Source organism: Antennarius striatus, chromosome 1, assembly GCF_040054535.1.
Source record: "Antennarius striatus isolate MH-2024 chromosome 1, ASM4005453v1, whole genome shotgun sequence".
Classification (NCBI taxonomy): Eukaryota; Metazoa; Chordata; class Actinopteri; order Lophiiformes; family Antennariidae; genus Antennarius; species Antennarius striatus.
In genome coordinates, this window is record NC_090776.1 from 21,583,309 (window position 1) to 21,596,660 (window position 13,352).

At 37.8% G+C, this 13,352-nt stretch overlaps 1 protein-coding gene across 1 annotated transcript; it reads left to right on the forward strand.

Annotated features, from left to right (window-relative positions):
- Positions 1-2,083: 2,083 nt before the first annotated feature.
- aqp9b (aquaporin 9b) lies at positions 2,084-12,661 on the forward strand. The gene is made up of 6 exons (XM_068310850.1): positions 2,084-2,264; positions 2,847-2,973; positions 5,968-6,105; positions 6,219-6,337; positions 7,338-7,555; positions 10,719-12,661. Exons 1-6 carry the CDS (start codon positions 2,163-2,165, stop codon positions 10,879-10,881), a joined length of 867 nt encoding a protein of 288 aa, XP_068166951.1. The 5' UTR covers positions 2,084-2,162; the 3' UTR covers positions 10,882-12,661.
- The last annotated feature ends 691 nt before the right edge of the window (positions 12,662-13,352 follow it).

Here is a 13,352-nt window from a genome sequence, read left to right on the forward strand (position 1 = left end):
CGCATTTTGGGGGAGAAATATAATCTCACCACACAATCTGTAACTGTAAATATTTTTTTTATTTTATCCCATGAGTTTCATCTGCAGGTAAAAGTTTGTTCAGGTGTCACGCAGTTGTGAATTTCCACATTTCCATATTTTTTTCCTTAGGAATTGTAGAATCCATCTTTACAGAAGCAATTTGGGACTAAACTTCATTTATTATTGACCTTTAAATTAGTAATCTAAATGAATTTCACAGCAAACCCCCACACACACCCCAAAAAAAGACATATTTGCTCCTCACTGAAAATAGGTCACATTCTTTCCATCATTAACCAGTTCCTAAGTGACATAAAGGTGTCAAACTATCTCTCTCCGCCCATTATCACCCAGTAGTCTTTATTTGCCTAAAACAAGCTCCTCACAGGTTTAAGATGTTATGTAAATGTGGTCGAGAGGGATTGATGGTATTTGCCAGGGTGTTGTTGGCAGAGATTTGTCCCGCAGGTGATAATTCCTTCCAGCGCCTCCCTTTAAAACTTGCAATAAACATCCATCAATAGTTGTGAGGGAACTCGTCTCCGAAAACAGGGAATTAACGCGCCACCGAGCTTATTTTAATGAATACACAACAGCTGCAGTTCCCTCACACATTCATACAAAAGTTAATAGAAGGTGAATGACAAGTTGTTTGACATTTATTGTGTCAAAGATATAAAGAAATAGGAGAGGGATCAAGAGACAACTGTTGACTAAAACTGTAGTTTATCACAATCTATATTAATATCCATCAAGAAGAAACCAAATGTCAGCCGATTCTTATATTTTACATTTCATGACATGGGCCTCTGACGGGACAAAGAAGTGTGGAGACAAATGTAGGCCCACAATTTGCAAATCTCCGGAGGATGCTGTTTCTCCATCAGCACATCAACTTTTTCTCACAGCATGGGCGACACTCTCAAAGAGTCTGTTTCACATCAAAGACGACTTGCCTGGATCCGTGACATTGATTAATGCATAGAAAACATCCTCAGCCTGTCGCCTCACCTTTTCACAAAGCACGGCGAACGGAAGATAAGAAGAACTGGTGCAGACAAACGAGCAAGGGGTTCAAACGTGTGCGTGGAGCGCCCTCTGTTGGACGAGGAGCGCCAGGACACCCTCACCGTCACGTGGTCCACTTTTAACAATGTTTACCAAGAAATAAATCAGATCAGTGTTGTAATTGTTTCAGGAATGAAAGAACAACTCAAGAAATCGCAAAAGATCACTGCGACGTTTGTCGTGTATGTAATTACGGCTCATACTTGCTGGATTTTCACACATACGTGTTTATTTATAGTTTATTACTTTGAAGAGGTTTTAGTATTTTCTACAACATTTATTCACCCATTGGAATCCCACCTTTCTCGGTTAATTTAGATTCTCCCCCCCCCCCATCTTAAATGTTGATGTGACTTCGAACAACAAAGCAAATCAAAACTATGACATTACAAAAAGACTCTATTTTTAAGTTGACAACAGCAGTGTCACGTTTTTTGCTTGCTCTTAGCAAATGTGTCTGTGTATTTGACAAATACACGATACACCTTTGTTTTGATGTACTTTATAATAAATCCTATAATCTTAATAAGAAAATATAAGAAACATAAAGTCGAATGTAGTAACTTCATAATAGGTAAAGCTAAGATTCTCGATTTTTAATTCAGTGTTTTTTATTTATTTATGTGACTTTAGTGGTCTATTTAACAATTCTGATAGGACTATGATCTTATTTGACATTTAAGATATTTTTATTGTTATTAGACATATTTTTTTAAATAACATTTTAAATCAATAATCTAAAATAAAATTTAGCCATTGTTTACCACCTCATCTACAGTACTTTTCTTTAGCCACCTCAATAACGGTCAGACTTTTATGAATGGAAACCCAAAAATCAGGAGCAGTTGGGATGTTTTCGGATTCTAATGTAATGTAGACATTCTAATGTAGACCCCTTGTGGTTGGGGAGGGAAATGGACACAGAGCGCTTAACGCGCTTGTTGGCCCGTTCACCGCTTCGTGGTCCGAGCGCACCGAGTGGGAGGCACCGACAATTACGCACAGACTCCCTCGCTGTTATTAGTTGTTTGTTGTGGTTGTAGAGAGACATCGAGCATCCGCAGGAAAAAAAAATGGAAAATGAAAGCAAGAGGAAGATGAAGGAGAGATTTGGCCTGAGGCGGGACATCTTTAAGGAGTTCCTGGCGGAATTTCTGGGCATATTCGTGCTGATAGTGAGTACCTCCCTCTGCACCTGTCACCCAGCTTAAACAGCCGCGCTAAAGCTGTGGACCAGTATGCTAATAAGATGTGGAACTGGGTCTCCAGGGACTCTGGCTGCTGCCTGTCATATGTCTCTATTAACAGATTCACATTATTCTAGTCTTTGATGTGCGCAGCTTTTATTTGCTCCTTACAATCATTCCAAATGAGGATGATGAGGGGAATGTCTGTCTTCCTCACAAATTCATGTTTGAATAATTTTAAATATGTTTTAATGATCAAGTTATGGAGAAATTACACTACATTAATTTTAGCACATGATCTGTTTATTTTTAAATTAGCTGAACATTTGTTCAACTAATGGAAAAGAAAATGACGTTTTCTTTTCCATTAGTTATTATTATTTATTAGTAGCTGCCTGCTTCTCAGTTATGTGTTTCTAAATTGGTCCTCCACCATCCTCATTATTTTTCTGAGCTGCACACAAATTAGTGAACAAAAGGGTTTGTGTTAACTGTGGGAATAATTAGAAAAATGAACAATAACTAGCTCTACCTCCATCCTTTGGGTTTTTGTTCTTGTCTGTGTTCCAGCTCTTCGGATGTGGATCAGTGGCCCAGACGGTGCTGAGCAAAGGGACTCTGGGCGAGCCCCTGACCATCCATGTGGGCTTCACTCTGGGTGTGATGATGGCTGTTTACATGGCAGGGGGAGTCTCAGGTACAAGTAGCCCCACAGACACACAGATAGTTCACACCATAATACTACTTCTGCAGATTATTTTCGTCGTGGATTAATAATCAGGATAAGAAAGTATTGCAAAAGGTCTTTTTCCTAAATATTAATTATAGTCAGAGATAGAAAACAGAGATATTGCGCAAATTCACACACACGACAAGCTGGATTAAAGAGATATTTGTATAAGAATAAAGTTTTTAAACATTGTCGTAAGTAAACTTTTTTTTAAATCAGAAATTAGAAATTACTTGTTTGTTATTTATAGAGACTACTGTTTTTTATGTTGTTGTTGTTTTTTAGCTTTCACCAATGGATTGTTGTCATTAATAATAAAAAAAAGAGATGTTTTCCCAAAATTTTAGTCTTTATCTTAGCTCTGTGGGTTCCTCAATTAAGAATGGATAATTATTTACTATTTCAGATTAATGGTCTCAAAACAGGCGGGTAAAACGGTAAATTAGTCAGTGTGTGGACATCTTTTTTGTCAACTCTTTCTTCCATGATTCACATCGTCAACATGTTTAAAGAGATTTGTAGAAAAGAAAAGATCACTTCCATTCCACCTTCATCTCACGAATTTGGTGAAGTAATATTAAAAGCAGAAATTACATAAATCATTTCAGCATCTAACATTGGACATGAACTCTTCCTTTGCAAAAAATAAGAATTCCAAATATGAATAGGAAGCTTGTTTTAATTGGACAGCAGTCTTCGTGTTTGTCCTGATTTGTCGTCCATTGGTCTGGTTTTCAGTGGAAGACGAGTGTCAGTTTACGCTGATGACAGGATATGAGGTGTCCTGATGTCTAAATGGGACTTTATAGGGTACATTCCTTCAGGATTACAGAAAGATGAGCGCTCACTGGACAGGAAGGAATACTTCTTAAATGTCACATGGGTTTGTGAGCCAACATGGTGAGTCTCCATTAAACAGCAATCAAGGGATTCATTATGTTGAGCTGTGTAGGCTTCATTAACTGTTAGGGAGTGAAAAACCATCAGAAGCAGAGCGTAGAGTGCATTTATGTAGTGTGTTTGCCTCTGATGCCATCATAAAAGCTTAAATAGTCCCGTATATACGAATCTGTAAGTCACTAATCCATTAAAAGTAAATGATATGTGCTTTATGTTTCCCCAGCGAAAGGATGGAAAAAGCACAGGACATATCATCCATTAATATGTCTTTTAAATAAGTCTTTTCATGTCTATCTTGTTTAAGATGACTGTTGTGATCACACTGACTCATGTTACAGTGTTAGCTGTGCTTCATGTTTAATGAGACGAGTTGTAAAACTTCAGAGGAATATCAGAAAGGCCTGGGGACAAGGAGGTTAATATATGGAGAGCTTTTTCTGCATGACTGGGCCATTCAGCCCTGGGGTCCACAGCCCAGTGGGAAGCTTCTGTTCGACGACATCTCTGAAGATGATCATAGGTATTGGACTAATGAGCTTTACTGGGGCATGGGTCTCCCGAGAGGAGGAGGGTCAGGTGTGACAAGCCTGGCTTTCTAGGCTTCCCTGGCAGGGCGTCCCCCATAGGAGAAGAAAACACAATTGTTTTCACTTTGTAGTCTCAGATTTTGAATGACAGCGTACCGTAAGTGTGACACACAATGGTCACTCTAATGACCTGCAGTCTACGTGTGCCTTAAGCAGATTCAGGCAGATTATGTCAGATGGAATTCAGACAGGCAGGTCTGGCTGGTTGTCGTGGTCAGTGTTTGTGAACAGGATGGAGAGATTAACAATGGGCGCATGGCTGATACCCCCAGGGGTGTTACCCCAGCGAGGTCAAAGCCAAGAACCCAGAGTGTTAAATAAATGACCCCCACACTGCCATCACAGGCCAGTAACATTTGGCTCAAATGTGTTCAAACACGTCTCTTAAGGACAATGCAGAAGACAGAAAACAGCCTGACTCTGAAGACAAATGCTCTTTGTTTGACAAGACCTTCAAAGCGTTGAATGGATGAGCAACAGAGGGATCGGACTCGACAGCTAAATAATCAGATGGAACGGAACTCTGTTTATAGTCCGCTGAACTCGGTTTACCTTGTCTTGTAAAAGAAGACAAAGAGACACTTGAAGTCCCGGCCCGAGTCATCCACCTCCATTCAGTCACAGATGTTTCACATTCTGTTTGGAGCCAAAAGGATTCTTCACTTAGCCAATTAGTTAATCCACAGAAGAATCAACCAGAGTGATGCTTACTAGTCAATGCTTTTTTTTTTTTTTTAAAAACAAAGCTTTGATGGACCAAGAAGGAGCTGCACATGTCTGATAAATTGCCTCAAGTGATGACAAGTATGACAGAGTGTGTTGGATCTGAAAAGAAGAAAAGTTTGGAAATGAAAAATACTGTAGGGATGTCCTACCATGTCCCTATATTTTATTTTTTTTCATGAGAAAGAATTGACGTTTGAGGCTCAAACAACCCCAATGACACCAGAAGCTCTCATCAAGCTTTCAACTCTCCAATTCTCAGATTTCTGATCATTTCACTCCATCAGTCTTGTTTTAGGGCTTCTCAAAATGGGAGGATTTTCCGCTTTTCTTTGTCTTACATGTCAATAGAGCCAATGTCTGTTGGCCAGAAATGCCTTCAAAAGCCCTACCAGCCTGACACATCACAGACTGAGCAACACAGATATGATATATAGCATTTCTTCATTAAACTTTAAAATGACAGTTTTAAAAGTGACTAAAGTGAAATTACTTTTATATTTTGTTGAGTATTTAAAATATCCAAAATGTTTCCAACACTGATGGGAACCAGAAAAAAATCTTATTGAATTTAATCATGCTTAATTTGGCTTCCTGCTGATATAATCTTTCTTTTGGTTCCTATACTAATATTTTTCTCTTCCATTTGGAATTTTTCTATTAATTTTTTTTAATCTATGTTTTTTAATGGATCTTGTCTAAATGTTTTGCCATTTTACTCATCTTTTTATTTTTTGTTGCATCGTTCCAGGAGCCCACGTGAACCCTGCAGTCTCTCTGGCCATGGTGATCCTGGGGAAGCTACCACTGAAGAAGTTCCCCGTGTATGTTGTGGCCCAGTTCCTGGGGGCTTTTGCTGGCTCCTGTGCTGTCTATGGGTTGTACTATGGTGGGTTTCAATGCATGAATGTCATCAGATATCAGAATTATTGGGTTAACTGGGTTACCCTTCAGATTAAACCCACAACAAATATAAATATCATTGTTTTTTATTTTCTTTAGATGCTTTGATGGAATATACTAATGGAGACTTTGCTGTTACTGGTGTGAATGCCACAGCCAACATATTTGCATCTTACCCTGCAAAACATCTGTCAGTCCTAAATGGGTTTGTTGATCAGGTAAGAATAATTTATAACCTTATGATTAAGGTCTCTTTAATGTGTAATATGATATGCTGTTACGGTCTCATTTTAAAACCCAGATGGATAATAATAGTTTATACAACTGAGTCAAAGGGCCTGATTAACATGAAGCTAAATCACGTTTTTAAAATGATTTTAAATCATTGAAAGAGTTGTAAATAAAGGTTTTGGTTGGCTTATGTATCTTTCATATGTAGCACAAGCCTTTTGCATCACTATTGTGTGAATATGAAAATCACTAGAGCGTACAGAGACGCATCTGAGTGCACATTTAGAGCAGCCATGAACAATGTATGGACATGTGAGTCCATGTGAACCAGATGTGTACGAGACAAGACGTACTGTTTGTTTATGCATTTCTGAAGGTAGTGGTGACATGGTAGATCTAATTATTATCTATAATTTACATCACTGTATACATTATTGCATATATATATTCTTGCTTTCTTAGTATTCAGCCATGGGACAGCCTTGATGTTCGACAACAAATTTATTTTGCAGACTGGAATGAAGGAAAACATCATAATAAGCTTAAAAACAAGGAAAACATCACGTCAACAACATCCAGTTAAAATCATCAATAATTAGCAGCCACTCAGAGAGCACATGCCTCTGCCATTGTGAATAGTCAATTACTCAAGCACAGCACACATTACTGTATGTGATGGTCCTTTGAGGTCATAATGTCAATTTACTCTTATTATTCAACATTATTTAAACAAATGTTTATCATCAGGAATTTTTTGACACAAATATGAAATTTCCAAAACATTTTTGTTGAAAAAAGTGAATAAATGTTTCACTCCATAAAAATCTCAAACCAAAATCTCAACTTCACGAAATATCTTGCAGACAGTCAGACAAACACACAAGCATGGGTGACCATATAGCTTCAAAATATTTACTGAAGTATGAGTCAAACAAGTTAAGTAATTGCACCGGATTATAATTTATTTTCCGTTGTTTTTGCTTTAAGGTCATTGGCACTGGCGTGTTGATCCTGTGCATCCTGGCCATCACTGACCGGAGGAACATCGGTGCTCCTAAAGGCATGGAGCCTCTGTGCATCGGTCTGACCATCATGGCCATCGGAGTGGCCATCGGTCTGAACTGTGGTTATCCAATCAACCCAGCGAGAGACCTCGGCCCCCGGTTATTCACAGCTGTGGCCGGGTGGGGCATGGATGTATTCAGGTAACGCTATTCATGTACAAACAACACAGTGGTATCACTCATTAGTGCTGCTCACACACTCAGCAGTGTTTGTAGATAAAGGATAATGTCATGAACGGATCTCGATCCCAGTGGCTGCTCGGTCCTCTCACATGTGAAGAGACGCATTTGTTGTTCCATCTCTGCTCTCTTGACAATCCAAATAAATATTTCAATGGCCATGAGTTTCTACCTTTAGAAAATGGGCTCAGCGATTAAAGGGAACTGTGAGCAATTCCATGCACATAACGATGAAACATTTAAAGCCTCATTACCAAAATGGCAGAATTGTATGTTTCACGCTGCTCTTTGTTCTGTTGTTATATACTAAAAATATATATAAATATATCTTTTCATTAGATTTCGAAGTACACAAAATATTTCACTTTTGAGATGGTTATATGTCATTAACGCCTCTTGCATGCAGCAGAAATATGTTGATTAAATCTGATAGATAAATGACCTTTTATTTTAAAGGTCCCAGATTACACTCTTTTAATTAATTTCACACGGCCGCCAGATTACCAGCTACACCATGTTTGAAATGTTTTGCCCCAAACTGATTTGTGGTCCTTGACATCTTCTATTAAAAAATTACTTTCATGAGCTCCCTGGCTCGGATTGTCTGGGCTGGACATTAAATATTAATGAGCTCCCCCTGTCAGCGCCTGCTATGCACCCCCACTGATGTGGTGCACATGAGCAAAATGCATGTGCACGCCATGCACGCACACTTGGTGCTTATAGTTTTAGTAACTTTGTTACTGCGTATTTTTCACCTATTTCTCTCTAAAAACCTATATCCTTTTTTTTTTTTAAATGCTTGCCATAAAGACAGACACATCAACAATTCCATCTTAAAACATCTGAACCTCCCAGTAAATTCAGGAGTTGATCCCATCCACCTCTGGCACCTCTCCACCGAACAGCTTTCTAACTAACAAAGGAGATACGCCGTAGGCTCAAAGTTTCCAAATCCTTCCAGGTCACGTTTGAGTCAGTGTTTCCTCTGCTTTTCACAAATGTCAGCTGAGAACAACATTTTACATTGTGTTGAAATGAAGAACATTTTCTTGGAGGTGCTAAAAACATTATCTCTAGAGATGGACGTCCTCAGAAACGGCAACTTTTAGTTGTGGCGAGCTTCTGCCAAAAAATCATCATCTTTTGTGGTATTTGTATATTTACCTTTTTATCTCATGGATAAGAGACCTATAATGTGTCTTCTGTCCTTACAGTGTTTGTGCATGTAACTGCCAACAAGCAGTGAGAATAAAGAATATAAGGCTGCCAAGCTAACAACAGACACTGCTTGGATAATAGTGGCACCTCTATAAAAACACTACTTACATAAAATTGGTTTAAGTAAAGGCTGGGGTAAAGACTCTTGTGCTGTGTCCTCACAGCTTTAACTGTCACCAGATGGCTCGCTTGACTTACCAAATACACAGCTATCTGCCTTAATGCACACAGAAACCCTTAGCGCTATCAAATTCATAGTATGTATAAAATATGTGCTAAATCTGGCATAATCTTTCAGCCATGTTAGAGTTAAAGCCACTGATGAGGAAATGTAAAGTAAACTGAGCATGTTGTATTTTTCAGCATTTAGTGAGAAGGGTGTACTGTTTTTAATGTCCACATGGCGTCAATGTGACCTACTGGCTGTCTGTCTCCGGGTCTGATCATCTTAGCTGTGGCCATAGATTAAAGCTTATAATCCACCTTCCCTCCTTGAGTCAACCTCCTGAGTGTCTAAAGGAGAGGAAAGTAAACACTTGTTTACTTTCAGGTCTGTACATCAGTTTGGTTGCGTGAAGGCCTTTCACCTGCATTAATGACTTCCAACAGCTACGTTGACCGGCAGGACTCTAATCTCCCTTCCCCAACCACTCAGCTCAGCCAGAGTTAGACTGACAACGCTAACACTCCCAAAGATTTAGCTGTAGTATGGGATTATGGCTTAAAACAAGGCATAAACAAGCGTCAAAATCTACGCACCAATGTTATATGCATTATCTATCAAATTTGGGGAATTGTGAAGGAAATATATTTTAAAATGACTAAAATCAGAGTAATACAAAACAAGATAAATGTTATTTTATTTTTTATGGATTCTGTGTTTGCCGTTATTCACCTCAACCGTGAATTTCATTTTGCTGCATTTTTGTTTTTTCAGAGTAATCTTAGTCACGTTAAGATTTCTAAAACTTCTAATGATACCTTTAGACCTGATTGTAAACACTATAATGTTACATTAAATCTGTGAGAGTCTTCAGGTGTCCAATAATGGTAACATGAGATGTTTCTACCTTATGTAACAGGACTGGCATCAACATGTTCAGGCTTGCTTGAGTTTCCAAAGCAATACTGCCAGTTTGTACAAAGGCTTGCGTTAAAAGTTCAATTCAATTCAATTCAATTCAATTCAATTCAATTCAATTCAATTCAATTCAATTCAATTCAGTCAGTCAGTCAGTCAGTCAGTCAGTCAGTCAGTCAGTCAGTCATTTTCTAACCCGCTTAATTAGCTAACGCAGGTCGCGGGGGAGCCGGTGCCTATCCCGGCAATTCAATTCAATTCAATTCAATTCAATTCAATTCAATTCAATTCAATTCAATTCAATTCAATTCAATTCAATTCAATTCAATTTAATTCAATTCAATTCAATTCAACTCAATTCAATTTGATTAAAAAAACTTTATTAGTCCTCAAGGTGCGATTGAAAGCACATAAAGCAGGATTGGCGTAAAAGTGCAAATATACAGTGTAAACATAAACAATCAACATAAATAATAATGAAATAATAACAAATATAAATGCAATAAATACAACAGTTGTTTGTTTTATGAACTTGATAAATTCTATTACATGTCCAGTGTCCTTTAGAAACACATAATAGGGATCACCATGATCACCATCATATCTGGACCATGAGATTCTTACTTCTGTGATGATATTCTTATTCATAATTCTTTATTATGTTCATAATTATAACCCAACAAGGGGTATTTAGTTGTCTGTTACCACACCGGTGGATGACACTGAATGCTATACTGAATCTTAATTTCAGGCAGCATGCTGTGAAAAGAGTGAATACATTCATGGAATAATAATAGTCTGTGTGTGTCCACCTCCCTGCAGAGCTGGAGGGTGCTGGTGGTGGATCCCTGTGGCCGGTCCGATGGTGGGTGGAGCAGTCGGAGCAGCTGTTTATTTCTTTTTCATAGAGCTGCACCATCCAGACAATGAGAAACAGGAGGACAACGACGTCCAGGACAAATATGAAATGGTAACAGTGAGTTAAACAATTGGACAGAGGTGGTAGAACAAAGCTGATAAGACAATTTCATACGTTCCTACAATACAAATGGAGGGAATATTTACAGCTGGTGATGTAATGCTAAGTATGTATTTGAATGCGCAGTTTCATACCTGTAAAAATATGTATGCATGTTTTATGAAGCCTTTGAAGCATCTTTTGTTTAGGTTTTATCTGGAAGGGGCTCTTTCATTCAGGCAATGATTCAACTTTTTTTGAAAAATATGTTTTCTTTTTAGTTTTTTTCTATATTCTACTAAGCTACAACCTTATGTGGAGAGTTTTCTCTGCATTATAACTATGCAGTATTCTTCATAGCCTCCTGTTTTCTGAGCAAGTCTTTCATTAGACGTATTGCCAAGTTTCTGTACAACATTTTCTATTTAGACAATCTAATAAAGAGGAGATTATGTTTATTTAGCATGTTGAAAGCAGTTAAATAACTGTGAACATTATGGGCTAATTTTATTATTGTAAACAATATCTTACAGGTTGAGGAGTGATTCACTCTTTTTCGTGTCCTTCGCATGTGGTTGTGTGATTTTGGAAAGATGTTTATGTAGAAAATCCAGCCTTAAATATTTATATACATTCTTTTTTTTGTGTGCTTTCAATCATCTTCACACTTTTGTGATGTACAATCAACTTGTTTTATTGCTGGGATGCATTTACTGTACTCATCACAGGCACATTTTAAAAAGCCATAACTTTTGTTTCCAGCAAAGTCAAGCAAAAAACAACGTCCTTGATGAATTGTGTCTGAGTCGGTGAACATTAGGGGTAAAATGTGAACACTGACACAATCTGTTTACATTTTAAAAAACCTTCAGAGTTGAGGTAAATTGCGTAACAAAAATTCGCAATAATTTAGATCTGGTTCCAAGTTCAACATTGGAAGTTGAACAACAAAGTTGTGCAAAAAGAGAATTAATGCATAGTGATGTGAAACAAAACACTATAACTTCTTTTATTTATTTGTACTGTTGAGATGCATGGTGTTAGTATGTGTTGTCTCACAATGATACTGCAGTCAACCCATGCTGGAAAAACATGTTTAGACATCACTGTGACAGCATAGATTTATGATGATGTTATTGAGATATTTGACACAATTTCAACTGACATTTGTAGATAAAATGAATATATGCACTGAATGTCATGTTACAACACCACAGTACAGACACACAATTGTAGAAACATCAATGCAAACAGGACAACGCAAAAAATTAAGAAGTAGAAATTACATTGGTATGTTTCTCTTTTGTTTCTTTTCAAAATCAGTCACCATCATCGGACAGTGTTTTTGCAGTTCCTGACTGAATTTGGTTGTTTTCAATGGAACCAGTTTTACACTGGTTTGCACACTATGCTTAAGAATAAGAACATGTGCATGTCTGTAAAAATAAGCTGAAAGTTCTTTCTTGAATCTATTCAGCTGCTCAGTAAAATGTGATGTTGTACCTGCACTTTGATAGTTAATGGTTCAGTCCTGAGTTGAAGCCTGTCAGGAATAAATGTTTTAATCTTCTTGCTTGTTGTACGTTTCTTATCGTACGTTTCTTCCTAGGTAGTTTCCATTTTTTATTCTCAAGTGTCATCAACGACTTCTGTTACACTATTCAGTATGTTTTAATATTTAATAAAGTTTAATCAAAGGCTTTACACTTCATACGTACAATGCTGTATTATAATATGTCTGTGTTGTTGTTTTCCCTTATAAAATTGCCAGAGGGTGAAAAATAAACCATAAACCCTCCTGCTGTGAAAAACAGACTCATCATCTGCATTCGTGTGGAGATCTGTTAAGAAGATGTTAGTGGGAGAATACATTTACCCCTTGACTGGAGTTTTCCTTTTACCTAAAAGCATGGAAAATGTGAAATGATTAAAGTTGAAAATCTGGTAAAATCTAGACCTGACTTGTTTGCAGTTGCGGGTCGCGGGGAGCTGTAGCCTATCCCAGCCGGCTTTGGCGTGGGGCGGGGGACACTTAAGGGTGCAAACCTAAGGAAGAAAATTGGTATTGAGGTTTGAAAACGTGTGAGGGACATGCTAAAAGAATGATAGGTCACAGTTGTGTCAAATGCAAGCTGTATTCCAACCGCTCTCAGCAAGGTTGTTTTATTATCATCATCTTTTATGAGTCTTTTCGTGAATAAGCATACCACAAATATAAATCTAACAGCTTTACAAATGAGTGCCTGGGAGGAGCAATCCTGGCAGAAACATTAAATATTAACAGAAGACAACTGGAAGTGGCTTCTGTAACCTAATGGAGAATAGATGGAGTGAGTTTTTGTGGTTCAATGGTTTCACAGCTCTTCCCCAGAGTGTTTCCTCTCTGTGACTGGAGGGCGAACAGTTTTAATAATGGAGCACAACAGCTACAGGAGCCTCGTGGTTATGAGGACATATTCCTACAATATTTCTTTTTGATCTTGTACTTGTAAGTATAT